Source organism: Rana temporaria, chromosome 1 (genome assembly GCF_905171775.1).
Source record: "Rana temporaria chromosome 1, aRanTem1.1, whole genome shotgun sequence".
Taxonomy (NCBI): Eukaryota; Metazoa; Chordata; class Amphibia; order Anura; family Ranidae; genus Rana; species Rana temporaria.
Window position 1 is genome coordinate 611,206,309 of NC_053489.1, and position 27,800 is coordinate 611,234,108.

The window sequence follows — 27,800 nt, forward strand, 5'->3', positions numbered from 1 at the left end:
ATATAGTTTTAGTGCCACGCATTAATTTGTGTCTACATCATTTCTTATACTGTGTTTTTTTTTTTTTTTTTTTTTTTTTTTTTTTTTCCACTAAGGTCTGTGTGGAGTTTGAAGATGAATCCTGGGAGAACAGATCATGGATTGAAATATTTGGGCCCCAAGTCCAATTGTTCTTGGTTGAGCACAGCCTGGCAGTGGCTGATCGCCAGTGTCCAAGTAACCCCTCGGTATCTGTGCTTTGTCCAGCAATGGTGAGTATCGGCTTGAATAGTGACCTTGGGTTGTGAAGAAATGGCAGAAAGACCCAATGTTGTATGCCACCGACTCATTAAAAAAAAATGGCTCATTAGTATATCTTCTAGAAATGTATATTACCTTTTTAAATGTAACACCTAGAGCTGCATGATTAATCGTGAAGAATCTAAATCACAATCTTTTTTTACCTTTCCCGATTTTTCAAAACAGCATTTTACAATCGTTCTTTCTAACGAGTGCAAAAAGTTCTCACAGCTGGTTGGGCCGGCAGATGACCGGTTGGTACCCGCACACTGCAAAAATCATGCTTGTCATTTTAGCCAGAATCGTGCAGATCTAGTAGCACCTATGGTCTGACATTAAAGTGGCAGATTCATATTTAACATTTTAATTTTTTTTGTGGTAGTGTTTACACAGTTTCTGAATTATTATTTATTTATTTTTTCTTGGGGGAAAAAAAGCAATTTCAGCCGTTGGTGGCCAAAGTATCTATGGAACCCATGACCTGCATACAGTTTCTTGGGGACAAGAACAAAGTCTACATGCATACAGAAGTTGTGAAGCCTGTGCGGGTAAATGTTTACTTCATTGTTTTTATTCTAGTTCAGGGAGCAGCTATGTGAAACGATCTAGTACAATTTTGACTTTAGGCCTACATTAAGGTGCCGGCATGTGAGCCGCCCATCATTCGAATGTCCTTTTTTTTTAGATTTTTTTTTTTTATATAAATAACAAACATGTTATACTTGCCTCCACTGTGTAGCTCGTTTTGCAGAGTGGCCCCAAATCTGGTCTTCTGGGGTCACTCGGAGCCTGCCTCCTCTCTTCCCCGCAAGAACTATCCACCTTCATGTGAGGTCTTTCGCATGGTGGTTCTTGCGGGGCGCGCTCCCGTGATACAGCCGGCAGCTATAGCCGCTCACTATCACTTGGCCCCGCCCCCTGGCGTCATTGGATGTGATTGACAGCAGCGTGAACCAATGGCTGTGCTGCTTTCAATCAACAATTGACTGAGCCGAGAAGCCAGTGCGTTTACGGCGCAGGACTTTTTGAGGGGTCAGGTAAGTTAAAGGAGGCTCGTTTGGGAGGGGGCACTAATCCTCAAATGTTTTTTCACCTCAATGCATAGGATGCATTAAGGTGAGAAAACTTGTACCTTTACAACATTTTAATAGCTGTTTTAGCCAGAAGTGTTTTTTATTATTTTTTCTGTTTAGGGATTAAACAGAAAATTGGTAATGTTTAGGCCCATAGAGGAAGATTAAGCTTTATGACTTAAAGCTTTTAACCCAACAAAAAAAATCCTGTTCCTTTTTTTAAAGCATGTTGTTTAGCACAGGTGGTAGACCTCATAATTTTGTCTGTCCACAGTCCTGTCCCCCCACATGTTAGCGTTTTTTTTTCTTAAGATGTTCAATCGTTAATAATTAAATTGTTTTACAAGATAACCGGGTATGCCACGCCTAGTGGTGCCTAATCATTACAATTTTTTTTTTTTTTTTTTTTTTTTTTCATTTCTTGACCATATTTTATATAAAAAATTGCAAAAACAAAGAATGTGAAGACTAATTCTCCTAATGAACTCACTCATTTGCTTTTTACAAATACAACCAAGAAAAAGTAGTGTACACCCATTTTATATATTGCCTCCTCCCTAAGATCCATCTATCCTGTGCAGAATTGTTCAATTGTTTACAAACTGCTTATAATTCTAGGATCGGGACAGCTTGAAGCAGTTTATGCAAGGAAACCGGACTTTTAACAAGGCTTTTCAGGAGCTGATAAGAAAAAATGTGGATGAGAGCCGCATATTACAAGGTGAGATCACGCTCTACTGCGTTTGAAAAAGACTCTTAGTGAGCGATCAGTATTGGTCTTCTCTTTTCAGAAATAATCAGCAGTTGTGTAGCTTTTGCGTGTGCAGTGTGTAATAATGTTTTACTTCTGAAGGTGCCAAGAATTTAATTGGGACAACTATAAAGGTTTACAGCATGAGTGAAGGAATCCAGTGGTTCACTGCCACAGTGTTGAATGCCAACGGAGGTTCTCGCACTCTGGAGATTAAATGTGAACAGGTAAATATCCATTAGAACTTAATATGGTCTTCATGGTTTCGCCAGCACTGTTCCTGCATGCACACTATTGTTTGTTTTTCTTGCTTACTATGAGTAGAAGGTTCCTCATACTGAACCCGACATCCCTAAATATGAGGTGATCTGTAGTGGAAGTAATAACCAGATTTCTAGCTGCTGGAATTAGTCCTATCCCTTGGCCTTGATTTTTTTTATTTTCCATTTTGCACTAGAAATGGATCTGTAGTAGGTTGGCTATACATGTAGAGCAGGGGTGTCCAAACTTTTTTCAAAGAGGGCCAGATTTGATTAAGTGAATATGCGTGAGGGCCAACTATTTTGCCTGACATTCTTTGAACCATTAAAATTCGGTCTAAGTGTGTTCGCCTGAGCACTAATACACTGCCCAACAAGAATTCTCTTGCCTTTGTGGCTGTGTGTGGTGAAGAGATGAGCTTGGGCGTGTTATTTGGATATACTGTATATATTTCTTTTGCGGCCCCAACGAATCCCAGAGCGATGCTTAGGACTAAGGATGAGCTTGGGCGTGTTCTTTGGATATACCGTATTTATCGGCGTATAACACGTACGGGCTTACCATTGCCATGAATGCAGCCTCACCATTGCCATGAGTGCAGCCTCAACGATGCCAATCTGCAGCCTGGGGGAGGGGGGCGGGACGAGTGCCGACAGATTACAAACCGGAGAATCTCTAGTTTACCCTGTGGCCTCTTTTATACAAAGTCCCACCTCCTATGATAGACAGAACAGTCATCCAATGGCATCCCAGGAGATGGGACTTCCAATAGAGGCGCTGCTGAGAAAACAGGAGATTCTCTTCATGTAATCTGATGGCGCTCGTCCTGTCCCCTCCAAGGCAGCGCCAGTAAATACAGTATATATCTTTTGTGGCCCTGGGGGCCACAAACAATACATATATCCAAATCCCCAGGGGGGCCATTTTAAATCAACAGGGGGGCCGGACTTTGGACATGCCTGATGTAGAGGGATCTTCATGATCCGTTGTGTAAAAAAAAAAATCAATCTGTTTAATGTTTATGTATAAGGCCCGTTCCACACAGGGCAGATCGGCAGGGGATCGCCCAGTTGATCCCTGCTAAGTGGGTGGATGACAGGTCAGTTTCTGCGTACTGAGCAGGGAAGGGCCAGTCAGAGCCCCACTGATTCCTATGGGGAGATCGGGCGAAAACAGACAGCATATCTGTTTTCAGCAAATCTCATCTGATCCGCTATACGGATGGCTTAACTTATCGCCCTACATCTGATTTTAGTGACACATCGCCGCTGACATTCGCCTGCCAATTGAAGTCAATGGGTGGCCGCTCGGATCCGCCTGAAAACGGACAGGTGGATCGATCCGAGCAGGCTTGTGTAAAAAGGGCCCTATTTGTAAGTAAATATTTTTATAGAGCAGCCTTTATGACTTATCCGTGCAGGCTCTGCTTTAGACATGCTGCTCATTGTAGTGCCTTGCTAGGATCTTCTTGTCTCACTGTAAGTCTGCTGGACTTGTGCTGAATATAAATAAAAATTCTCTGCGGTTTTGTTATATTAAATGCCAATAGCGCTTCTGGTAGCCACAGACTATGTAATCTAGGCTGTAGGTCACAAAATGGACATAACTATATATTTTTTTTATTACTGAAAGATGTAATTTTAAAGACACTGGTGTTGATTAAAAAAAATGCAAAATCTGGTGCCCTTCTGCGTGTGTTTTTGTTTGTTTTGTGTTTTTTTTTTTTTTTTTTTAGCTTAATTGAACGAGCATAACTATATACATGTATTGTCTGTGTGTGTGTGTGTGTGTGTGTGTGTGTGTGTGTGTGTGATTCTGCACAGAGCCTCCACCCTGTAAGCAGTAAATCTGCCATAGGGTGGTCGGGAAAAGGTTAAAGAGCCCCGTTGCTTGGGGATCATAGATCATACCCTTGGCTAGTGCTAATTTTCTTTATCGTGTTTTTTTCACATTACAAAAAAATAATATATTTTTTCATTTACTTCTAGGTTCCCAGTTTAACTGATATTGACCCAGCATTAATTCATGTGGAGATTATGCACAACTATGTGGATAAAGGTATGCCTTGGTCTCGCTAACATTTTTGTGTGTGTTCTGTTCAGATTTCTAGAAATGAAGGTTATATATGCACGTGTGCCTCTTGGCTTACAAATCTTTGCAAATTGTTTTAGTGAAGCCCAAGAGACCTCCAAAAAGGCCAACTTCGGAAGCACCTACATTAAAGCCTAAGGCAAAACAGACCTGTGTTGAACCGGTAAGTGAAGTATTTGATGGCCAGTACATTAATTTGTAACCCAAAGAATTTGTGTAGATTCCTAATATGTATACTCCCTTTTTTTTTTTTTTTTTTTCTTTCTTTCTTTCTTTCTTTTTCTTTAGGCACCTGTAAAGGAGCCTGCCCAGAAGCCAAGCTTCATCACATATTCCAGAGATGATGGGAAGACATTGGTAGTGGTGGACAACCCAAAGTCTTCAGGAAATTCTCTTCTGAGCCTCATCAAAACCGCTGACCAAGGAGTGAACCCAATTGCAGTGAGTTCCTAATTGTAATCACTGCGTGTGTGTGATATCGCTGCTGTAAAGTCGCTGACTTTTTCCTGTCCGGGCCAATTCTGATATTTCTCTTTATGTAAAAAAAATCAGATATTTAATTTTTTGTGCTAGAAATTTACTTGGAAACCCCAAAATTATATATACTTTTTTTTTTTTTTTTTTTACCACGTCACATGTCATTGACTTTTTTGAGTGGGTGATATCTGAGTGATGCCTGCAGCTGCATGTAAAGGTGATTGAGGGACAGTATAGCTGCTCCTATCACGTATTTTGTAGGAAATTGTTGGCAGAACAAAATATCTTCATCGTTGCTGCAGCAATGACCAAGCGATCACCCTTCTCGTGTGTGCGTGCTGCGTGTGTGTATAGAGAGATATCGGATGTGAAGAGGTTCAAAGGAACCTTTGGCCGTGATGTATAAAATCATTGAATCGTTGCAGTTTGTGTCTACTGTACATTGGGGAACATAAATGGGGTCGGCAGTGTTTTGGGATACTGACCAAATATTTTATTACTTGGCTGTAATTTATCAAATTTCTTTTAATATAGAAAACGGTCTCCAAGCAGTCTGTTCCAGTGGGATTTGGAGAAGCATTACTAGGATGTACAGCTACAACTCCTGCAAGCCAAACACAGACAGCCCGTGCTACTCCACCACAAGCCAATTCTCCACCAAACTTTGGTGCTGCCACACCTCCAGGGTAAGCACCTTTCTGGCTGTACATTAGTTCACTTGGTTTGCCAACAGAAAAGTTAAAGGTTTGGATTTTGGTATAAAAATTGAATTCTAAAGTAGATAAGGGATCCATTCACAGTTTATTTCAATAGCAATCTTCTAAGTAAGTCAGTCTTTTCCAAACTACATCCCGGGGGCTGGCCATTTGCTCCTTAATCTGGCCCCTGGGACACTATTCCTCCCACTGATGCAAGGAAATATTCCTTCTACACCATCCTGTTGAGACCCTCTTTATTAAGATACCTTTTAACGGGCTGACACCAGTGATGGGGCACTGTTGTATGCCCATTTAATGTATTTTGGGCATATTTATGTAAAAAAAGCCCCCTTTGTGTGGACACCAAGCCTGGCAACTGCTGCTGGATGCCGCCACTTTGGATGTGACTCAAAGCTGTTGCTCATGTGATATTCTAATTTTCCCATTTGCTCCTCCTCCAGGGGCAACATAAAAGGTTATGTAGGAAGGGTGCTGGGGGTGGAGGAGCTGGACCAGCACTGACAGAAGTTAACATTCCCAGAGGAGAGGGCTGTGCTGGGAAACTGATTCTTGGGGAACATGGTTCTCTTTATCAGTTCTCTTTCTTCTGATTAGGCCCAGTGTTCATGCAGAGGTTACCAGGGCTTTCTATCGTGTACCCATTCAGAAAACCATTTTGGTGCTGAATCTGAATTCAAGCCATTTTTGAGTAGACAGTGGTGAATTCGACAGTCTTCACAAGTTTCTCCAGTATTCATATTAAAAAATGTGGATTAAGGCTGCCCCCATCTTGTTTGGGGAGAGAATGTTTTTTTGGTGTCTCCTGCATGCTAATTTTTTATTTTATTTTTTTGCAGGAAGTTTACCCAGAATTTACCCAGTGAAACTTCTGTACTGAACGGGGATGAGAACAACTTGTTCCTAAGTGTTGCAGCTTCTCAAGGCAATAAGGGTCTTGGATTTGGATTGGATGCGTCAGCTGGGCCCTTCTCGGGCGGAGGTTTTTCTTCCTGGGCCAGCAAAGCAAATGGGGAAAACGGACTGAAATCTGAAAACCTCTTTGCTGCATTTACAAAACCATCAACAGTTTTCCCTAAAGGCTTTGAGTTTTCAGTTGAGCGATTTCCAGAGAAGAACACCTTGTCGGTGACTGATTCTCCGCGGTTGGGAAGCTCCGAGGCTTGCAAGAACTTGACATGGAAGCCGGATAGTAATCAGCGTCTGTTTAGCAATACACTCCCATCAACAGAATCCAAGCCTGCCCCTATTTTATCGGCTGTATCAACTGTTGCAGCTGAAATTAAAAGCAAGCCACAAAATATAACTCCAGTGATGCCAAAAAAAGTTGAATCTTCACTTTCCAAGAGCCCTAGTAAAAATGACGGGGGTAAGTTAATAGATTCTAACAATTGTAAATACCCTTTGAGTAGTATGATCGTCTTGCAGTATTCCAAAAGGGGTAAGGGGGAATACTGCAGGAAAAACTGGGGACTTGGAAACTACAGCACAGTCAGCTGAGTAAGCAGCTCAATTTGCAGGCAGCATTTTATAGAAAGTTAGTGAATTTTCCTTTTTTAAGGGCCTGGTATGCATTTGCCAGGCCCTTAAAACTGTGTCTGTGTTGACATAGTGGTCCGTTTTGATGAGGAAAAAGCCCTACACTTTATGGTTGTTTGTATGTGTTTGTGTTTTTTTTTTCTTTTTTTCTTTCTTAAAATTCTGACAATAGTTCCACTTTTAGATCCTGCTAGATCACTTCAGGATGTCCCATTTTGCAGGTATAGCTATGTAAAACCTTAAAAATGCCTGTACTGTTTGAAATCCAGTAATACTGTCTTGCCCTGCACCTGCTCTGTTGCTCTCTATTTTTTGGCACTGTGCCGAAAATCGGAGCCACTAGAGCAGGGGTGCCCAACCAGTGGCCTGCGGAGCCCTCTGATGTGGTCGTTGTTGACTCCTATCCCAGAGCATTAGTTTTGTGAATGAAGCCAGTGGTAGAGCAAGCAAGCGGGCGGCTGCATAAGTCTATGCTTCCTCTATAGTGCTGGCTCCTGTCATAGGCAGAGTGATACCAAATGCATTTTGCCTGGGACAGCAACAGCCGGTGAAGCCTGAATGAAAAACTGTTATTAAAGGTACGTTTATTACTAAAATCAGAGTGTGTGTGCATATCTGTTCTGCAGTGATTATTGGGCTGCTTTCAAACTGAAATGCAGAGCACTGCACCTGTGGGTTGCCTTCATTGAATCATAGACTTCTGTTATTACCTGTGGATTTAGTGCGCTTTCAAAGTCGTCTATGGCAAAGTGCAGCTAACCCGCAGAAAAGCCACAGGTGCACTTCTCTGCATTCGGGGTGTGGGTAAACGGCAGCACATCGATGTAAAAAGCAGCCTTGGGTCCCTTTCACGCGAACGGTCCGACCCATTCGGACCTTCCATTCACCTCTATGGAGCTGCAGATGTAAGCAGACTTGTGTCTGATTACACCTGCCTACCTCCAATCTGATCTGCTAAAAAAACACAAGGGGTTCTGTCCCATTCCATCTGGGAGGATCGGTGGCCCCATAGAGTACAAGTGGGCTGGACCTTTCATCCGCCCGCTCATTGTGGACCGTGACCGGTTACCAAGTCGCTTAAGTGGCCCTCGCTCTTCAAAAGGTTGGGCACCCCTGCACTAGAGCCTGATCTGCTGGCAGCCTAATGATTTTCTGCTTATCAGGGCTTCACCATAATTTCAGCCTCTGGTGAGACAATGCTGGAGGCAATTAATAGTACACATTAATTTTGGTAGCATAATTCCTTTTTTTTTTTTTTTCCAATTAACATTTTTTTTTTTATTGGTATAAATCGGTTCACAAGATACAGATAAATGCAGGTAATAACAGTAGCCAAATCATACACTTATCCAAGAGTACTGATATTACCCTCGCCCTTTATGGGTAGAGGGGGAGTTGAGATTCCGGCCCTAGGGGCCCTATTCCAAAAGCTGGCTCTACCGGTAGCATAATTCCAATGTGAAATGTATATTCCTTGCTAAAGAACCATATTTTTTTTTTTTTTTTTTATCAAGTTGCTATTGGTAAATTTTATGATTTTATTTTCAGTGACCTATCCAAGATCCATACTAATGGACCCACAAAAGCTGAAGAGACTCATGTCAAATGGGGACTGCTTCGTGCAGGATGGTTCTTGTAATGACATTGCACCTCATCTTCACAAGTGCAGAGAGTGCCGCCTGGACCGATTTGGGAGAAGTAAGGAACAGAGAGATGCCGCTGTTTTCTGCCGCTTCTTTCACTTTCGAAGGTAAGATCCCTTGTGGATTTATTTCAAATGTGCATTGTCCTACTCTGGAACCCCTTGTACAAACATGTAAATTCGGGTTTTACTAAAGTATAATAATAATAATCTAGCTATTCACTTTTAAGACCCCTGAAGAAATATATTCTGAGATAAAAACTACAGGCAAAACTTTTTTTTTTTTTTTTTTTTTTTTAAATACCGTATTTCATGGTGTGTATAAGATGACCCCCTAATTTTACCGTTTTTAAGATTTTTTTTTTTTTTTTTGGCCTGTACTGACCATATAAGACGACCCCCTTTCCGAGGCTTCCGGCGCTTCATATTTATTCTGCAGCCATTTTCTTCTTCCTCCTTGCTGGAACTGAAACCAATCACGGCGAGCAATGTATTCTATTAATGAATACAAAGCCTGCTCAGATTGGCAGAGGTTATTACTCCAATCCAAGCAGGCTCTGTATTCATTTGAATGCATCGCTCACCGGATTGGCTAAGCGGTATGTTCTGTATGTAGTCAAAGCTACATACAGTATTACAGCACATCCAGCAGGCATCAGAGCAGCTGACCCGGCTAATAAGGCGACCCCCCTGCTTTTTGGCCAGCTTTTTAAGTGTAAAAGGTAGTCTTTTATACGCCAGAAAATACGGTACATTCTTGCAGCTTTGAAAGTGTGCGATTTCAGATGAAGTCGTACAAAATTTCAAACCCGCATGTCAGTGCGAATTGGTAGGCATCTGTGCGGCTTCATGCACAGATGTTTATGCAATTCGCACCAGAAATCACCAAAAGTAGGGCAGCAACCACTTTTTCAAATGGATGCAGCATCGTAAAGCTGGCGTAGCATTAATTTGAACTGTTACGTTGCCTGACAGTAGGGCAACCGCATAACAAGTTGCTCCAGTGTGCATGAGAACGTAACATTTAAAGGTCAAATCGCATGGCAAGTCTCATGACCAGACAGAGGGTCAGGGGTCCTGCAGCCTTGTAGGACAGTGAGAGCAGAATGAAAACTTCTTCTACAAGCTTTAACCAGACACTGATAATAATCAGAAGACTTCTATATACTGCTGAGAAAAGGTATTTAGCAGTTTATATTTACTAAAACTATTGCATTTTCCATGATCTGTGTACTGTGAGAGGCCAGATATAGTGAAGGCAGTCTCCTTGGTTTAGTAACACTTTAAACTGTAATATATTGGAAAAAGTAGAATATTGTCTCTGGAATTAAAGGTATGAACATTGCCCAACTCTCTTCTGTAGGTTACACTTCAACAAGCACGGGATACTGCGAGAAGGAGGCTTCCTGACTCCTAATAAGTTTGACGCTGAAGCAATAAACTTGTGGCTTCCATTAATCAGCAATGTTATAGACTTGGACCTAGACACAGCCAAATATATCTTGGCCAATGTCGGGGACCATTTCTGCAAACTGGTCATGTCTGAGAAAGAAGTGATGGCATCTGTAGACCCCAAAAGTAAGCGTTTTTGTCTTTTTATTGTTTAAAAAAAAAAAAAAGTCTTTGTTTATTAGGGACGTGATTGATTGATTTCCTGTTTTTTACAGAACAAGTAGCCTGGAAACGTGCTGTACGCGGTGTACGAGAAATGTGCGATGCTTGCGACACAACTATCTTTAATCTGCACTGGGTCTGTCCTAAATGTGGATTTGGAGTGTGCATGGACTGTTACAGAATGAAAAAGAAGAGTTTGAGTGAAGGTACGTAGTAATACCATCGACAGATTATCACTTTGGACTTGGTGACATCAGGAAAGTCTAATTCCTAGTACACACGATGAGATTATCGGACATATGATTGTGTTTTTTATTTTTTGGCATGCTAATCTCGGATCAAACCTGAAGAGGTTACTAAAGTCACAAATTCTCCTACGACAGAATAAAAATTCGGAAGTGATGTCATTTGTAGTGTATTTGTTTTGCATTTTCGAACGACAACTGTATTGACTAAGCAATTTTATTTTTTTGTGCATGTCCAATTAAATATTGAATGAACTGTGCTCATGGGCTCTGTACCAACAATCGGATTATTGTATGATCGCTCCGAAATCGGTATTTTTCGTACGATTTTCTGATCGTATGTATAGGGCTTTAAGTGACCATGTCGCTACAGACTCGAATCTCAGACAAAATATCTGTAATGGAGTATATGTGCATAACCTCTTCAGCAGGTGTATTACATTGCTGATCCCTGGCCTCTGCAGGTATTTGACACTTAGGTGGGTGCAATGCCTGCTCTCCTGCTGTGGTTACTGCTGCTGACTTGTACATCTTGTAGCGACCTAAAGCTGGCAGAGGGAACGGGTATGGACTCATCCAGAAGTGTGGAGTACTACAGCAGTTGGTGAACAGCTGTGTCGCAATGTTTTAACAAACAGTTGGAAAGGTAAGTATATAGCTCCTTCTGTTGCAGCTATAGCTTTATATTCTATTTTAAAGGACAAGTTCACCTTTTGGAACATGTCTGTTGATGCAGTCCAGAATATCTAACCACTGGCAGTGCCCAAGAGATAGCACAGCAGACTTAATCTATAACTAAAATATTAAATTTTAAATGAAAGTTTGTGACTAGAACAAGATTGACTAATGGTTTGCCGTTCTCCTCTTAACACAGGCAATGATGGCATTGAAACATTCTCTTGGTTAAAATGTGTGAAGGGTCAGTTACATGAACCGGAAAATCTAATGCCAACACAAATTGTTCCAGGAAAAGGTAATTTTATTGCGTGTGCCAAAGTGTTCAAAAGAAAAGTGGATTTGTTTTCTACATATTTTGATATAAACTGTACTTTTTAAAATGAGCTCATAATTTTATCACTAGTGGTTGAGTGAAAAATTTATATATCGCAACACATGCGAACTGAATCGCCTCTGGGCGCTGTATCCTTTTCGTGGGTGAAACCCATTGACCTCAGAAGAGATGGGTTTTAATCTTTCTCCTGAAGGCCAGGTGGTCCACCTCCAAACTGATGGTGATTGGTAGAGCTGTGCATCTACACTATGGGGGTTAGCAATAGATTTAGTTGACTTGAGGAAGGAGGGCCAATGTGTGCCATACCACTGGGCAGAGGTGGTTACAACGGGTGCTCTTCTTGAAAAGGGGAGCTTGAACTACTTTCTTCAGTCTAGCATGGTGTGTTTTTTGTAGGGAAACACAATCAATGATGTCACACCTACAGCCACACCCCCTTACAGTTAGAAACACAAATGAGGTCACACTTAACCCCTTCAGCGCCCCCTTGTGGTTAACTCCCAAACTGCAATTGTCATTTTCACAGTAAACAATGTATTTTTAATCCATGTTTTGCTGTGAAAATGACAATGGTCCCAAAAATGTGTCAAAATTGTCCGAAGTGTCCGACATAATGTCGCAGTCACGAAAAAAAATCGCTGATCGCCGCCATTGGTAGTAAAAAAAAATTAATAAAACTATCCCCTATTTTGTGAAAGCTTTACATTTTACCAAAAATAGGTAGAATACGTATCTGCATAAACTGAGAATTTTTATATATATATATATATATATATATATATATATATATATTTGGGGGATATTATAACAAAAAGTAAAATATATTGCATTTTTTTTTTTTTTTCAAAATTGTCGCTCTATTTTTGTTTATAGCTCAAAAAATAAAAACCGCAGAGGTGATCAAATACCACCAAAAGAAAGCTCTATTGGTGGGGAAAAAAGGACGCCAATTTTGTTTGGGAGCCACGTCGCACGACCGCACAATTGTCAGTTAAAGCGACGCAGTGCCGAATCGCAAAAACTAGCCAAGTCCTTTAGCTGCCTAAAGGTCCGGGGCTTAAGTGGTTAAGATCTATTTACAGTATTTTCATTAAAGGGTCAGTTCACCTTTTATTAAAAAAATAAAATAAATTGTGTAACCCTTTGTAATGTAAAGTTGATTCTGTGGGGATAACACTAGGAAAGTTGCTGTTGCATACTTGTTTTTATTAAGATGCAAGCTCATGGGCTCTTTACTATTTTTCCATTGACTTCTACTTGCTCAAGAGCCATTGGTATTGTATGGGAGTAAAGACCAAATGGTCAGAAAACAGATCTTTCTCTTGAACATTAAAAATCAGTAACCAATTGCTGCTCACAGGTTCACATTCATGAAAATGCACATTGAGAAAATATGGAGACTGCCATTGATGATGGCTTGTAAAAATACAGGTTGCCTCTCTATCATGCGATAAGGTCTTCAGCACTAAAAGTTTTTAAGTCGGATAGCTAGGAAGCTAGTATTGGGTGGATACCTGCAATTGACAGCTCGTCATTCTCCGTTGTTACAAAATATTCCAACTGCACACCTTCCAGGACAATGGCCAATAAGTAAAAGGGTGCTGAAACGATCACCAGCTGGGAACCGGAAAGCAAATCATGTACACATATTCGCCAGCACACCAAAGATCTTTTGCCTGACGAAGAGGTCCTGCGTGACCTCGAAACGTTGCTTTTTGGATCGCTATTATGCATTAAATTTTTGGACGTTTTTTCAATGATCCTTGGTGGGCTGGCGAATATGTGTACATTCTCAGTTGTTAGGTGCTGGTCCCTAGTTTATATCTTTTTGACGTAGAGCATTTCAGAAAATCTGACATTTGCTGACTATCACTGTTGGAAAGGATCTGTGAAATGATTGACCACTAATGATTTTTTGCACTGTAGTGATTTCAGTTCCTATTGCCTGTATTTAGTGACCGCTGTTTTTGTGTTTCAGCACTGTACGATGTGGGTGATGTAGTTCACTCGGTCAGAGGGAAGTGGGGAATAAAGTCAAATTGCCCGTGTTCCAATAGGAACCAAAAGCCTTTACCTAAACCAACTGTGAAAGAAGATGCGAAACAGGTATTCAGGCCTATATTTGTTATATACCTTATTTCTGCTTCTTTCTGCCCTTTCTTACCACTGTGTATCTATCTAATTGCAGAGTTCTAGCACTGAAACCACAAATGGAACTCTACCTGAGCAAAGTAAGCCTTCCACACAAGATCCTTTACCCCCTAGTAGTAAACCGCCTTCATCTTCAGGCTCTGGTCCTTTAAGTTGGCTGACAAACCTTCCCAACACAAATGTCAACAAGGAAAACAAAGGTAGGAAGTGGTGTTCTTTGCCGTTTGTCCTTGACCTAGGGCGGTACATGTGTAAATTTGCCAGTGTGGCAAGGAACAAACAAATCTTGATTTATAGGCGATACGAGCTTGGCTCTACTTTTAACAAGTGCTTTGTTTTCTACAGATAACCCATTCACATCTATGGTGAAGACAGAAAGTAAAACGCTACCCTCTTTTGCTAGTTTTGGGAAGCCAGCTGCCTCTCTACAGCCATTCAGCACCTCCATTCTCTCTCCTATGAGCAGTAATAGCTCTGGCTTTTTACGGAATCTCCTCAATTCTTCCAGCATCAAGGTAAGGGCATGTGTTCATCTTTACTAATTGTTTACATGTGGAGACCTGATAGATATACAAGTAATTAAATTCTCATGTTTTTGAGATTGTGTGTGTGTGTGTGTGTGTGTGTGTGTGTGTATATATGTATGTATGTGTGTGTGTGTGTGTGTGTGTGTGTGTGTGTGTGTATATATGTATGTGTATGTATGTATATATGTATGTATGTATATATATATATATATATATATATGTATGTATATATATATATATACATATACATAATTTGCTTTGTACAGTGGTTTTGCAAAGGGCAGCCTGGATCCTCCTCTTCTTGGGTCCCTGGCTGGAGCTCCTGGTCCCTCTCTTCTGAGTGCCCCCACAGCTAGCAGCTTGCTATGGGGGCACCTGAGCCGAGCTGCAGCTCCACGTATCCATTTAGAGACAGAGCTGCTGTTTGGCCCTGCCCACTCCTCTCCTGATTGGCTGAGACTCAGCAGTGGTGCCATTGGCTCCTGCCAAACTCAGTTAGCCAATCAGGAGGGAGAGTTCTGGACAGCTGGGGCTCAGGCAAGTATGAGGGCTGCTGCACACAGAAGGCCTTTTTTCTTAATGCATAGAATGTTTTAAGATAAACGTTCTGCCTTTACCTATCATTCTTCCGTTGGGGCAGCCAAATATTTAGAAGCCATGCAGCTGATTTGAGCTTTGTAGCAGTAGATCTGATCATTAATGAATCAGTAGGGCACATATGTTCATTGTCAAATTGCTGCTTTTTTCATTAGGGATACCATGCTTTGCGTTACCCATGCAGTGAAAAGCAATTTGGCCACTTAACTTGCCCCATACCTAGCAGTATATTCTAGCATTTCCTTGGCTCCCTTACCACTCTGCTCAATTTCTTGGAGCTAAATTTAAAGGGAAGTTGCAGCCTTTTTAGGTTTATTAAGTCAGCAGCTACAAAAGGTGTAGCTGCTGACTTTTAATTAACACACTTACCTGCTCTACGGTCCAGCGATGCGCTCCTCTTCCTCCCCGGCGCCTCCATTCACTCTGTGGGCACGCGGCCGTGACAGCTTTCAGCTTCACGGCCGGGCACGCACTGCACATGCGCGAGCTGTGCTGCGCTCCCTGAGTGCCGACGTGTTGCGTGTCCCAGGAGATCGCCTAGAGCAGTGTTGGCAAACCTTGGCACCCCAGATGTTTTGGAACTACATTTCCCATGATGCTTAGCTACACTGCAGAGTGCATGAGCATCATGGGAAATGTAGTTCCAAAACATCTGGGGTGCCAAGGTTCGCCAACACTGGCCTAGAGGGATGAGACACTTTAGGCTAGAGGAGAAGGTGGCCTCTGGGCGGAAGGAGGAAGTGGGACATGAAGTATGTCATGCCACATATGGCATGTAAGGGGGTGAGGAGTGCTTAAAGCAGAAGTTCCACCTTTGGGTGGACCTCCACTTTAAATGCCCAGCCTATGTTTTGATGGCCCTAAAAATCTGAGGTGTCAAAATGTATTATCTGGATACAATTTGCCATGTTTTTTTATAGATTGTATCATATACAACTACTGAGCCTGCTGACCGCATCTGTAGTATTCTGTGGTTTAATGATGACAGATCATTTTATACAGATCAGGGGTCTCCAAATGTTCTAAGCAAAGGACCAGTTTATTGTCCTTCAGACTTAAGGGGGTCTGGACTGTGGTCATTGGGGGGTACAATGGGTCCCAATGTCAGTGGGAATAAACAATGCCCCATCTTTGCTGTCAGTGGGCAGAATATCGGTATCATTGGGAGGAATTGGGCACCTTTTGTTGGTGTCACTGGGAGGAATTCCACTCCTTCGTTGGTTTTGGGGAGGATTATAGATGTTTGATTTTGTGAACAAGGGTCTGGGGTCTTCTGCCTTACTTTGAAATATGTTCTGTTTTGTAGCAAGAAAGCAGTGAGAAGAGCACTCCGAAGCTCCTCGATGACATCTTTGCATCACTGGTACAAACAAAACCTATGACCGAACCCATCAGAAGGCCACAGGGGCTTGCAGTCCAACCCAGCCTTATGGGATTCAATACACCGCACTATTGGTTGTGCGACAACAGATTGCTCTGTCTACAAGACCCCAGCAATAAAAGCAACTGGAACGTTTTCAGGGAGTGCTGGAAACAAGGCCAGGTAAGTGTCATATCTTCATGGCTATAAATCAGTGAAGTCACACTTGCTCCGTTATTAATTTTGTGTTCTGTTTTTTAATAGTTTGTAGTTTTAAATTGGTTTATAGTTCTCTTAACTGATGCCTATTGGCTGTTAAACTCTTGGACAGTTGTAAGTTTCGAGACTAGAAGAAAATAAGGGACGTTTAGACCAGTTTGCCCAGTGCTGGGTCAATGCTAGAGGGTAAGAGGCATTGTGATCGGGTGTTGGTGGTATCTTCATGCTTATATGCTTAGTTATACTATAGTATTAGTGACCTCCTCCTGGATACTTCATGTGGACTCTTGTTAATATGGACTTTTGAAATGACTTTGTATTGCGTTTTAACCTCTTTCCACCCGCCATATAGCAATATGACATGCGCAAAGTGGGTTTTATTATCCTGATAGGACGTGATCATATGCGCTTATTATCAGGGACACTCTCAGGAATGCCCACGACTTATAACCACCAGTTATGCCACCCGGGATAACAATCAGTGCCACCCGTCTGTGCCACTTATGAGTGCCACCTATTAATGCCTCATCAGTGCCCGTCGGTCAAGGAGAAAAGTGGCTTACAAAGTTTTGTAACAAACAAAATATTTTTTTCAAAATTTTCGTTTTTTTATTTGTTTAGCAGAAAAAAAAATGCCAGAGGTGCTCAGATACCCCAAAAGAAAGCTCTATTTGTGGGAACAAAATTATAAAAAGTTTGAGTACAGTGTAGCATGACCACGCAATTGTCATTTAAAAAGCGACAGTGCTGAAAACTGGCTTGGGTGGGGTGCCCTGTATTTAAGTGGTTAAATTAAGCGCTTCACTATCATTATCTTTTGTTTGGTCTCCAGCAGTCTTTTACTAGCAGCTTAATTTTTTTTTTTAGGTATTGTGTAATTTGATTTAATACCTAGCGGCGCCGCAGATTTGTGTGTGTTCACAATACATATCAACCATTTTACCTTCAGTGACAGAACAGACCTTTCACAAAACCATTTTTTTTTTCATCATTGTTTTGTTCTCTTCTAGCCTGTAATGGTATCCGGGATCCACCATAAATTGAACGGAGAGCTTTGGAGGCCGGAATCTTTCAGGATAGAATTTGGTGAGCAGGAGGTTGACCTGGTGAACTGCAGAACCAATGACATCATCACAGGAGCCACTGTTGGCGACTTCTGGGATGGCTTTGAAGATATTGCAAGTATGTAGGATTTCGTCACTTTCTATTTAGAACACGATGTTAACAAATTTGATTGGCTTTTCAGTTATAACAATCTGTGCACTTATATATATTTTTATTTTGTTTACAGAACGCCTTAAAAATGACCAAGGGGAGGCAATGGTGCTGAAGTTAAAAGATTGGCCTCCTGGTGAAGATTTCAGAGATATGATGCGCTCTCGGTAGGTTATTCCAGCCTTTGTGAACCTGGGTGCGCCTTCCCAATTAGTCAGGGGTGCATTGCAAAATGCCTTTAAAATTGCCCCCATAGCTTCCATTTTCTGCATTTTTTTTTTTTTTTTTCTGCGAATACCAAAAACCAGTTTGCAGCCGAAATTTAGGTGCACCACTAATTAAAAGTGCCTCGGTATTGTGCATAATTGGAAAAAGGGTTAAACACTGGGTCATTCAATATGCTACTGTTAACGTTTTTGTAGTTTGCCAATTCTAATCGTAGTGGAGGCCAAATTTCTCAGCAGTTTACAATTGATTTCCTCAAACATTGTTCAATATCGTCAGTTTATGGCCTGACGTTGAGAACCAGTAAGGTTATGTGAATCCAAATGTAGGGATAAATCGTCATAGAAATCGGTAGCAATAGTGGCTTGAATAATCCTGCCTTATCCGACCATGCGATTTCCCCATCTGTCATCCAGTAGCTGCTGGAGAAGACCACAACGAATGTGCCATTGAAACCGATGGGTGACCTCTCTGCTCCATGTATAACCAGCTGCTGTTGGAAGTGCTCTCTCCTCCCTTTTTCCCTTTTTGAAGCCCCTGTTCTGACATGGGGAATCATGTCACTGGAGCGTCCTGAAAATAGGCAAGTACGAGGGGAGGCCAATAAGTTCTTGCCCTCGCCATGGTCTAGATGTGCTAGAGATCTGAAATTTTGCAACTTTATAGGTGGATATATTGGTATAGGGTAATATGCATGTAGGTTTTGGTGCTAATGCATAGTTGGAGCCGAGAGAAATGGTGTGTCTCATGCCAGACAAAGTTGAATACCGAGGCGTGATTCGGTTTCTCCATCTTCAAGGGAAATCTGCCCAAATAATCCATGAAGAGATGTCTGCTGTGTATGGACCATGAATGAAAGCTGGGTATAGCTACATGATCCTGAGAAATTGGTGAAACCTGCTTCATCACATACCCCCGAAAAGGCTAAGGTGCAACATTCATACATTAATCACGACTCAGTATTCAACTTTGTCCGGCATGACACCTACTCCATTTCTCTTGGTTCTAACTATAATTTACCGCGACCTACAAAAACAAACATTGGTGTGCATCTTACTAAGAGCCACCTATAAACCTGCAAAATTTCAGATCCCTGGCACATCATGGTGAGGGTAAGAACTTATTAGCCTCCCATCGTATACACCTCTTTATTACACAAGTAAGCATAGGTGTTAGGAGGGGGAGGGACAGTTTTAGGAGTAGCCAGGGTTAATCCGTAATTCTGCATTAGTCAATTTGTAACTCTGTATAATTAAAATACAAAGGCGTAAATAAGATGAGTGTAATGAAGAAATCTGGAATACGGCTTGCTGTTTTCAAATTGGTTTTATAAAATATTGTCCAGAATGTTTTACAGTATACAGTCAATTTTGTTAACCATATACAAACTTGGTAATTTAACCAAGATTCATTTTTAAATTTAGAATGAATATATGGTTCAACACATACTATATAACTAATCCAATCATAATACTTTGAAGTATTTTATCTTTGTTTAAAAGCGAAACAAATTTGTACTGAAGTTAGAATTCTATCTACTTCAAAACTGAACTACCAATATTGATTGGTTTAGTTTGGCATTTGCTCAAACAACTTCAATTACCCAAAAGGTAAAAATTTCAAGATTAATACTTTTACCATGGCTTAAGAAATCTGTTATTTGAAGAAGCATAAAGTTAGTCGTCCCACAGGACTTCTCAAACATGCCTACATCTCTGCGCTCTCTCCTTCTTCTCCTTTAGTCTTCCAAGATGCTTTCCATCCCAAAAATTCTATCGAACCTCAAGCTTCAGCTATGTGTAACCTGTCTATATTGCCCTTGGAATGTGGGTGAGGAAATGCCTTACACGTCACCAGTGACGTAAAACGCACATTTCCTGAATAACCCTTTTAGAAATATTGTAGTTCCCTATGTTGACCATTTCAAAGGAGGCAGTATTGAATTAGAATTGACTTTATTCTTATACTTAAATAAGCTGATGCAAGGGCCTTAGAATCTCTTGCAAAATTAAAATCTCTTCTCTAAAGTTAAAACCAACTTCACGGTCTTTAGAAGGAAAAAAAAATTAACATGTCTCTGAGTTTCTTTTTAACCCCAATAGTCTTGACAATATCTTCATTTGTATGGTAGGTTAATGGAAAGTTAATCTTCTTTTTTGCAGGTTTGATGATCTCATGAATAACATCCCACTGCCAGAATACACTAGGAGGGAAGGCAGGCTAAATCTTGCCTCTCGGCTTCCGACATACTTTGTACGCCCTGATCTTGGACCCAAAATGTACAATGCTTATGGTAAGAATCCTCATGATCTTGTGTCCATTACAGTAGCTAGTGAACTAATCGGGAAATGTAGGCTGCTCTTTTTCGAAAACTTGCAGAAGTTGCGTTTTGGATTCTTTTTGTTCTGGGATTAATGCGATCTTTCTGTTAACAGAGATTTTTATATATTTATCATCTACCACAGTACATACTTGAAAGAAAAGTGTGTGTGTGTGTGTGTGTGTGTGTATATATATGTGTATATATGTGTGTGTGTGTGTATGTATATGTATGTGTATGTATATATATATATATATATATATATATATATATATATATATATATATATATATATATATATATATATATATATATATATATGTATGTATGTATGTGTGTGTGTGTGTGTGTGTGTGTGTGTGTGTGTGTGTGTGTGTGTGTGTGTGTGTGTGTGTGTGTATGTATGTGTGTGTGTGTATATATATATATATATATATATATATATATATATATATATATATATATACATTTTATTTCTTTTACTGCTTGAATATGACGTTTATGTACTTTTATAATAGGTTTAACTACACCAGAGGACCGAAAGTATGGGACAACCAACCTCCACCTTGATGTGTCGGATGCTGCCAATGTTATGGTGTATGTGGGAATCCCAAAGGATGAGGGTGATCAGGAGCAAGGTATGCTGATTTTTATTTTTTGCCTTAGTCTGATTTCGGAAGCCTTCCTAAGCTGAACACTAATAACATTGATTCCTAATGCAACAGAAGTGCTGAGGACTGTTCAAGATGGAGATGCCGATGAACTGACCGTTAAGCGCTTTGTGGAGTTCAAAGAGAAGCCAGGAGCCTTATGGCACATCTATGCAGCAAAGGACACTGAGAAGATCCGGCAGTTCTTAAAAAAGGTAATGTGCCTATTGCATAGGGTGTTTTTAAGTGGACTGATGTTTATAGCTGCTGTAAACCGTTAAGTACCAGCATGGTTGGGAGATGGACCTCTGCTCTCGAACAGAGAGAGAGCAGAGGTCCAACTCTTTAGGAAGATGCCTGTCAGTACAGTTAAAGTGGCGTTCCACCCAAAAAACAACTACATCCCGTCACATGGAGAACACTATTGGCCATTTTTTTTATTATTTTTGTGTGTAAATATGCTTTGTTAGCTGCCTCTTCCGGGATTTCCCTCCTGCAGGAGGAGGAGTTCCTACTCATTTCCCCGGCACCGTCATCTGGGAGCTTGTCGCAATGTCTCCTGGGTGCACTGTGTCATGTTTCCCAGGAGACATTGCTCTACGCTGTCCAGCAAATACCATCACAATGGGGCATGAACTTTCAATGACGCCGCCCGTTGTGATGGCAACCAGTAAGTTTACGGCGCTACTTGCCATAAACACTGTGCAGGCGCGCGAGATACAGTGGTGAATGCTGGGAGATGAGCATTCACCGCTTCCAGGAAATGATTGCTTGTGGGCTTCACAATGCCCACAAGCAAAATGGAAACTTAAGAACAGATTTTAAAAGTTCTTCTTTGCCATGAAAATGGACAGGGGATATTTGAAGAAACCAAACAAGTGAGTTTAACTTTTATATTGTGAAACCCCTTTGAATGCATCAAACAAAACGAATCACTGCAGATTCTCCGCTTTAACCTCTTTCCAATGGCCGTATGCTTATGTGGCTGCACAGACCTGAGCCTCGTTCCATCTGCTACATATGCACTACTGCTTGATGTTGGGAGTGCACTCAGCATGGTGACCATGTCGCCTACAACTTCCATTCACACAGTAATGCTCAGAAGATGGTAGGAATGGGCTGCTGACCATTGTAACAGCCAATCGCATGATCAGGAAGCTAATATAACTCCTGGTTTTAAAATATTCTTATAGAGCCAGCAGGAAAGGTTTAAACGCAAACACATAGTAAATAATAAAAAAAAAAATCACAGCCTAAATGATGCCATGTTAAGTTGATGACCTGTGTTTTTTTCTAAAGGTGGCGGAGGAGCAGGGTCAGGAGAATCCCCCAGATCATGATCCAATCCACGATCAGAGCTGGTATCTAGACAGCATTCTGAGGAAGAGGCTTCTCCAGGAACACGGGGTTCAGGGCTGGGCCATTGTACAGTTCCTGGGAGATGCAGTCTTCATTCCAGCTGGAGCCCCTCATCAGGTAATGTAATCCTTTTGCTGGTCCTGTTCTTTGCTTGTGGAATGCTGATATCTTAAAAGATGTTGTGAATTATGATTTCTGATTCCTTTTTATCGCTTTTCTCAATTTCAGGTGCACAACTTGTACAGCTGTATAAAAGTTGCAGAAGACTTTGTATCTCCGGAGCACGTCAAGCACTGTTTTTGTCTCACTCAGGAATTCCGCTATCTTTCCCACACACATACAAACCACGAGGACAAGCTGCAGGTATGAGAGGCTTTGCAATGCCCTTTATTCGTACGGTGGTTTCCACACCAAAAAAATAATTAGCGGCAAACTTTTTTTTTTAAACCCGTGCGGTTTTCTAATGCATACTCCCTATATTCTGGCAGGTACTTCTTAGGGCAGCGTTTGTTCAAATTTCGTATCATATATGCTCATTTTGAAAATTTATAGTGCAGATCTTCATGACTGTCGCCAGTAAACGCCATAAGTGGTGTGGGGTGTTTTTTGTGTTGTGTTTTTTTTATTTTATGTTTTGCAAGATCTACTGACAGTTGAAGTCACTTATTGGTTAAGGTTTTCTCACTTAGCCAATATCAGTGGTCATTTAGGATATTCCAGTACAATGATTACAAAGTCACTGATACGGCTTTATCAGTGTTGCTTTAAAAATAAAATCTTCCTTTTTTTATGCAATTTTTTTGTTCCAATTTTTTTAACTAACTGGGTTTAGGATCCTTATTTGAATAAGTAACTGTTATTTGCAGCTGAGTCCAGTGAGATTTGAAGTAAAAGCGTTGTGAAATTGAGCCTTTCATTGTCCTTTAGACCAGCTACATTTGAGTTGTAATAACGAAGACAAATTGCAGAAATCAAATTTGTACATTGAGAGGCATTTATTAAAACTGGAGTAGATGGCATCTGGAGCAGGTGTGCATGGCAACTAATCGGTGTCTATCTTTGATTTTCAAAGCTTAAACTTGGTATACCAACCTCTTACCTAAAGGTCCAAAGTCTGCAAGTGATGCCTCGCCAGCTTCTTTTCTGTGGCTCCTTTTTGGGTGCCAGACTTCAGGCATCTTCATTGGCCAGCTTGGGATGATGTCACAGGAGTCAGTCATCCTGGCACACAGACCATGCTGGCGATGTAGTGCTCAGTTTACAAGCTACAAACAGGCAGGTGTGTTTTATTGCAGAAAAGACCTTGAATGTCTCTTCTGCCATAAATAGCCTGATTGCTTATGTCGTCGTCCCACATTATGACAAACTTTCCTTAAAACAAAGCCCTCCAGCGACACGCTTTCACTGTTGACATAGCTTGCATCCTTGCCCGGTCTTCCTTCTAGGTTTGCAGGCCGCGGCTGTTTAAATGGCCAGGCTGCGATTTATGTCACTCTCGCACATGCACGTTGGAGTTATGGTCGCAGCAAAGCACTCTCAATGGGTGGACTACTCCAGTATGCCGTCTGTTGAGAGCAGTGTGTACCGGTGATGTCACTAGCTGCTACAAATGTGAATATTCACTCTACCTCCAGGCCTTATTTTAAATTTACCTGGAAGTGAACTTTACTACCGTAAAGCGAATTTCCCCCAAAAAATTGAACTTCCGCTGATCTGATTCCCCCCTCGGTGCCACAATTGGCACATTTCAGGGGGAGGGAGCACAGGATACCTGTCTTTGACAGGTATCCTTTCCCACTTCTGGCCGCCATGCGCAGTAGGGTTCCTGGCGTGAAGCCGAAAGGCTACACTGCCAGGCTCCCTTACCTGCAATGGCAGCGGCAACAGCTGATGGAAGCATAACATTTTTTTCCCCCTCAGTTTAGGCCGATACGTATTCTACCTATTTTTGGTTTCTCGATTGGTTTGCGCAAAATTTATAGCGTTTACAAAATAGGGGATCGTTTTTATTGCATTTTTTTTTTAAATATATATATATATATATATATATATATATATATATATATATATATATATATATATATATATATATATATATATATATATATATATATATAATTTAATTTTTTATTTAAAAAAAAAAAAAAATTATGCGACATTATGGCGGACACATCAGACAATTTTGACACATTTTTGGGACCATTGTCATTTTCACAGCAAAAAGTGCTATAAAAATGCATTGTTTACTGTGAAAATGACAATTTCAATATAGGAGTTAAGTGAGCTCATTTGTGTTTCTAACTGTAGGGGGGCGGGGCTGGACGTGTGACGTTGGTGATTGTCTTTCCCTATATCAGGGAACAGACGATCACTGACCTTGCCACAATGAAGAATGGGAAGGTGTGTTTACACACACCTCTCCCTGTTCTTCAGCTCCGGTGACCGATCCCGGGACATCGGCAGCGATCGGGTCGCGAGTGCGCCGGCACGATCGCGACCCCACGGCTGGGCTTAGACACGTACAGGTACGTGATTGTGCCCAGCCATGCCATTCTGCCGACGTATATCGTCGGTAGGGGGTCCTTAAGTGGTTAAGTAATGAGTCTCCTGTGTGGTCATCCTGACTTTTAAAGGGGTTGTAAAGGAAATATATTTTTTTTCCCTAAATAGCTTCCTTTACCCTAGTGCAGTCCTCCTTCACTTACCTCATCCTTCCATTTTGCTTTTAAATGTCCTTATTTCTTCTGAGAAATGCTCACTTCCTGTTCTTCTGTCTGTAACTCCACACAGTAATGCGAGGCTTTCTCCCTGGTGTTAGCTATTTAGGGGGAAAAAATGTCCTTTACAACCCTTTTAATGCTTAAAATCTAATTTTGCCCAGAATGGCCAAAAGTAACAGGTTCATTTTACAGGAGGGACTTGAAACCTGTACGTTTTTCCCTGTGCTTTCTCACCTCCCCAGTCTAAATTTGCAGGCCTGTCACCTAACACTTGTCTGTGCACTTCATACAGTTCTGCATAATGGCGCATGTTCTCCCATGCCCAAGAATATCAACTATTTTGTGGTGGGTCAGGAAACTGCAGGGAAAGTTGGCTCGCTTAGTGGCCCTGATGCGGTTAAAACAAAAAAAAAAGTATTATCAACTTGCCCTGTCTCCCATTCTTCACTCTACAGTGTGTGTGTGTGGTTTGGCCTTCAAAAAAGGCGTCAAAATTTGACATGTTAAGGTGATTCCTGGTCCCCATTGGCACTGTGATTCTGTCTGGTTTCTCAGGAAGTATCTGATTGTATAGATTCTGCCGAAGGTCTGTCATAACTGTTGAAAGATCCTAGGACCATATAGTGGGACAAGCTTTTTTTTTTTTTTTTTTTTTTTTTTTTTTTTCTCCCCCCATCATGGCTGTTGAACAAAAAGTGATTTTTATTGATATAAAGAACAGATTTCCATAGCCTTCAAAACCACCAGTATTTGCTCATCCAACGTGCTCTGGTATTTGGGTGTACCTGGGAGGGTTCAGAAACCGGTCAAAGTACCTTTTCCTCAAGGTATATTTTATTGATGCCTTTTTAAATTTTACTTCTGTATATTGACTTTATATCCTTTGCATATGCAGGTGAAGAACGTCATCTACCACGCAGTGAAAGATGCAGTGGCAGTTCTGAAAGCAAATGAAGCCAGTATCGGGAAAGTTTAACACCTTTTGGCCTCCATACTGTATATCGAATGGACTTCCTGTGGCAGCTGACCTATGCCTATCTATAGTTCTATGAAGCTTACCTCGTCACAGCACGTTCCCAAGGAAGTGTTTACAATCCCTGGAATAGTTTGGAGATTGCAAAACGGACACACACTAGATAAAGGTTCCGCTTTTTTTGGAGTTGCATTGTCTTACTGCCGATGAGAACTTTTCTCACCTGAGGTGTGAGGCCAGAAGACCTACAAGTCGGAAAACCAAAACTTTTTTTAGACTGTACAAAATATACCTCTGGTTTTTGGAGTCGCTCCAAAGACGCCCTGTAAATTTGATTTAAATATCCTTTTTCCCCTCTTAATATTTTGTGGGCTTATAGGGAAGTTACTTTATAGAAGGGGGTGGGGTGGGGGTTATTTTTTTATTTTTTTTTCTCAAGTTTTTTTTAAATGAATACTATTGTAGCCATGATGCTCTGCTAGAATGCGTGTTCTAAGTAAAATGTAAATAAGCAGGCTCTTATAATTTTACATTGATTTAGAACTAGCACTGATGTGCCTGGATTTGTGTATTGAATTGATTTAGACCTATTTTTTGTTCAAATGTATTTCTTTAATTTAATTAACATTTCCTTTTGACTTATTTACTTTTGACCATTCAGAAGAAGGAAGGGTGGGAAAATGGGCAAGCGACCTGGACAGTTACCAGGTTATGGAGTACATTGTAATTTTTTTATTACTTCAGTACTTAAACAATGAAAATAAAACAGTTATTTGTGTTCGTGTTTTGTAGATTTTGCTTTATCTTCAAACTGCTTTCCATTTTACTGTTCCATAAGGTTGTACCCTTGGACCTACTTTCAAATATCTAAAGCGGAGGCTCAGTTTCCACTAGCAGGACTTTGGCCACATTAAGTTGCATGACAAGTCACAGCCTATTGATGAACTAGTGGAAATGTAGCCTAAATGTTAGGGGGGGGAAAGGGAATGACCTATTCTTCCTCTAATTGATCACATGATAAGTGTCAGGGAATTGATAACATTTGCTAAAGGGAGTCATTGGCCAGAACTGACTTGGCAGCAGAAAGGTCCACATTAAAAAGGGGCTCCAGGCTCCCCCAGAAAAATTAAGTCAGCAGTTGCTTATACTGTCGGAAAACAGACCCAACTTTGCATGGAATATGCAGACTTAATGACAGTTGCAGAAATATTGCTCAGTGCATCACGCTGGGACAACTATCAAATACTTGTATACAGAGGTGGCTCTAGACTTTGTGAGGCCTTAGGCAAAACTTAGACCTGAGGCCCCACTCACGCCCATAATGAGAAATATTATAAAAACTATAAAAATGAACTGTATAAATGCATATATTAAATTAAATCCACAAATATAGATCAAATTGTGCAGCTGCCTACTCATTATCCTCTGTGCTGTCTCGTAAATGTGAAATAAATTTGTCAAAGTATAAAACAAACAAAGTAATGTTACAACATATTCTTGCACATAACCTGTTTAATGCAACAAGGATGCAACAAGTGATTTTTTTTTTTTTTACAAACATGTAAAACATAAAAACATATAAATATGTAACTTTGCATATTTGCTCAGTAGTGCATGGAACATACCGTAATGGGTATAAAGTGCAATATTTTTCAAGTAACAAAATAACTCAGTTTCTTGTATTCTGTGCCCATCAAACGCAGGCACTGTGCCCATCAAACGCAGGCACTGTGACAAGGTACGGACAATGATGATGAGACCAATTAAAATTATTTATTTGAGAA

General features: G+C 40.9%; 1 protein-coding gene across 1 annotated transcript in view; it reads left to right on the forward strand.

Moving 5' to 3' along the window:
* KDM3A (lysine demethylase 3A) overlaps nucleotides 1-26,796 on the forward strand; it is a 44,855-nt gene extending 18,059 nt beyond the window's left edge. The window contains exons 3-27 of the mRNA XM_040335233.1: nucleotides 96-251; nucleotides 717-827; nucleotides 1,971-2,073; nucleotides 2,206-2,330; nucleotides 4,353-4,422; nucleotides 4,536-4,618; nucleotides 4,744-4,896; nucleotides 5,467-5,618; nucleotides 6,488-7,017; nucleotides 8,736-8,937; nucleotides 10,193-10,407; nucleotides 10,497-10,649; nucleotides 11,563-11,661; nucleotides 13,679-13,806; nucleotides 13,889-14,051; nucleotides 14,197-14,366; nucleotides 16,282-16,518; nucleotides 17,565-17,736; nucleotides 17,846-17,936; nucleotides 20,157-20,287; nucleotides 20,833-20,952; nucleotides 21,040-21,179; nucleotides 22,264-22,440; nucleotides 22,552-22,686; nucleotides 25,939-26,796. Of these exons, the coding sequence (XP_040191167.1) occupies nucleotides 96-251; nucleotides 717-827; nucleotides 1,971-2,073; nucleotides 2,206-2,330; nucleotides 4,353-4,422; nucleotides 4,536-4,618; nucleotides 4,744-4,896; nucleotides 5,467-5,618; nucleotides 6,488-7,017; nucleotides 8,736-8,937; nucleotides 10,193-10,407; nucleotides 10,497-10,649; nucleotides 11,563-11,661; nucleotides 13,679-13,806; nucleotides 13,889-14,051; nucleotides 14,197-14,366; nucleotides 16,282-16,518; nucleotides 17,565-17,736; nucleotides 17,846-17,936; nucleotides 20,157-20,287; nucleotides 20,833-20,952; nucleotides 21,040-21,179; nucleotides 22,264-22,440; nucleotides 22,552-22,686; nucleotides 25,939-26,019 (3,897 nt within the window). The 3' untranslated portion in view covers nucleotides 26,020-26,796. The remainder of the gene's footprint in view (nucleotides 1-95; nucleotides 252-716; nucleotides 828-1,970; nucleotides 2,074-2,205; nucleotides 2,331-4,352; nucleotides 4,423-4,535; nucleotides 4,619-4,743; nucleotides 4,897-5,466; nucleotides 5,619-6,487; nucleotides 7,018-8,735; nucleotides 8,938-10,192; nucleotides 10,408-10,496; nucleotides 10,650-11,562; nucleotides 11,662-13,678; nucleotides 13,807-13,888; nucleotides 14,052-14,196; nucleotides 14,367-16,281; nucleotides 16,519-17,564; nucleotides 17,737-17,845; nucleotides 17,937-20,156; nucleotides 20,288-20,832; nucleotides 20,953-21,039; nucleotides 21,180-22,263; nucleotides 22,441-22,551; nucleotides 22,687-25,938) is intronic.
* Nucleotides 26,797-27,800: the final 1,004 nt, after the last annotated feature.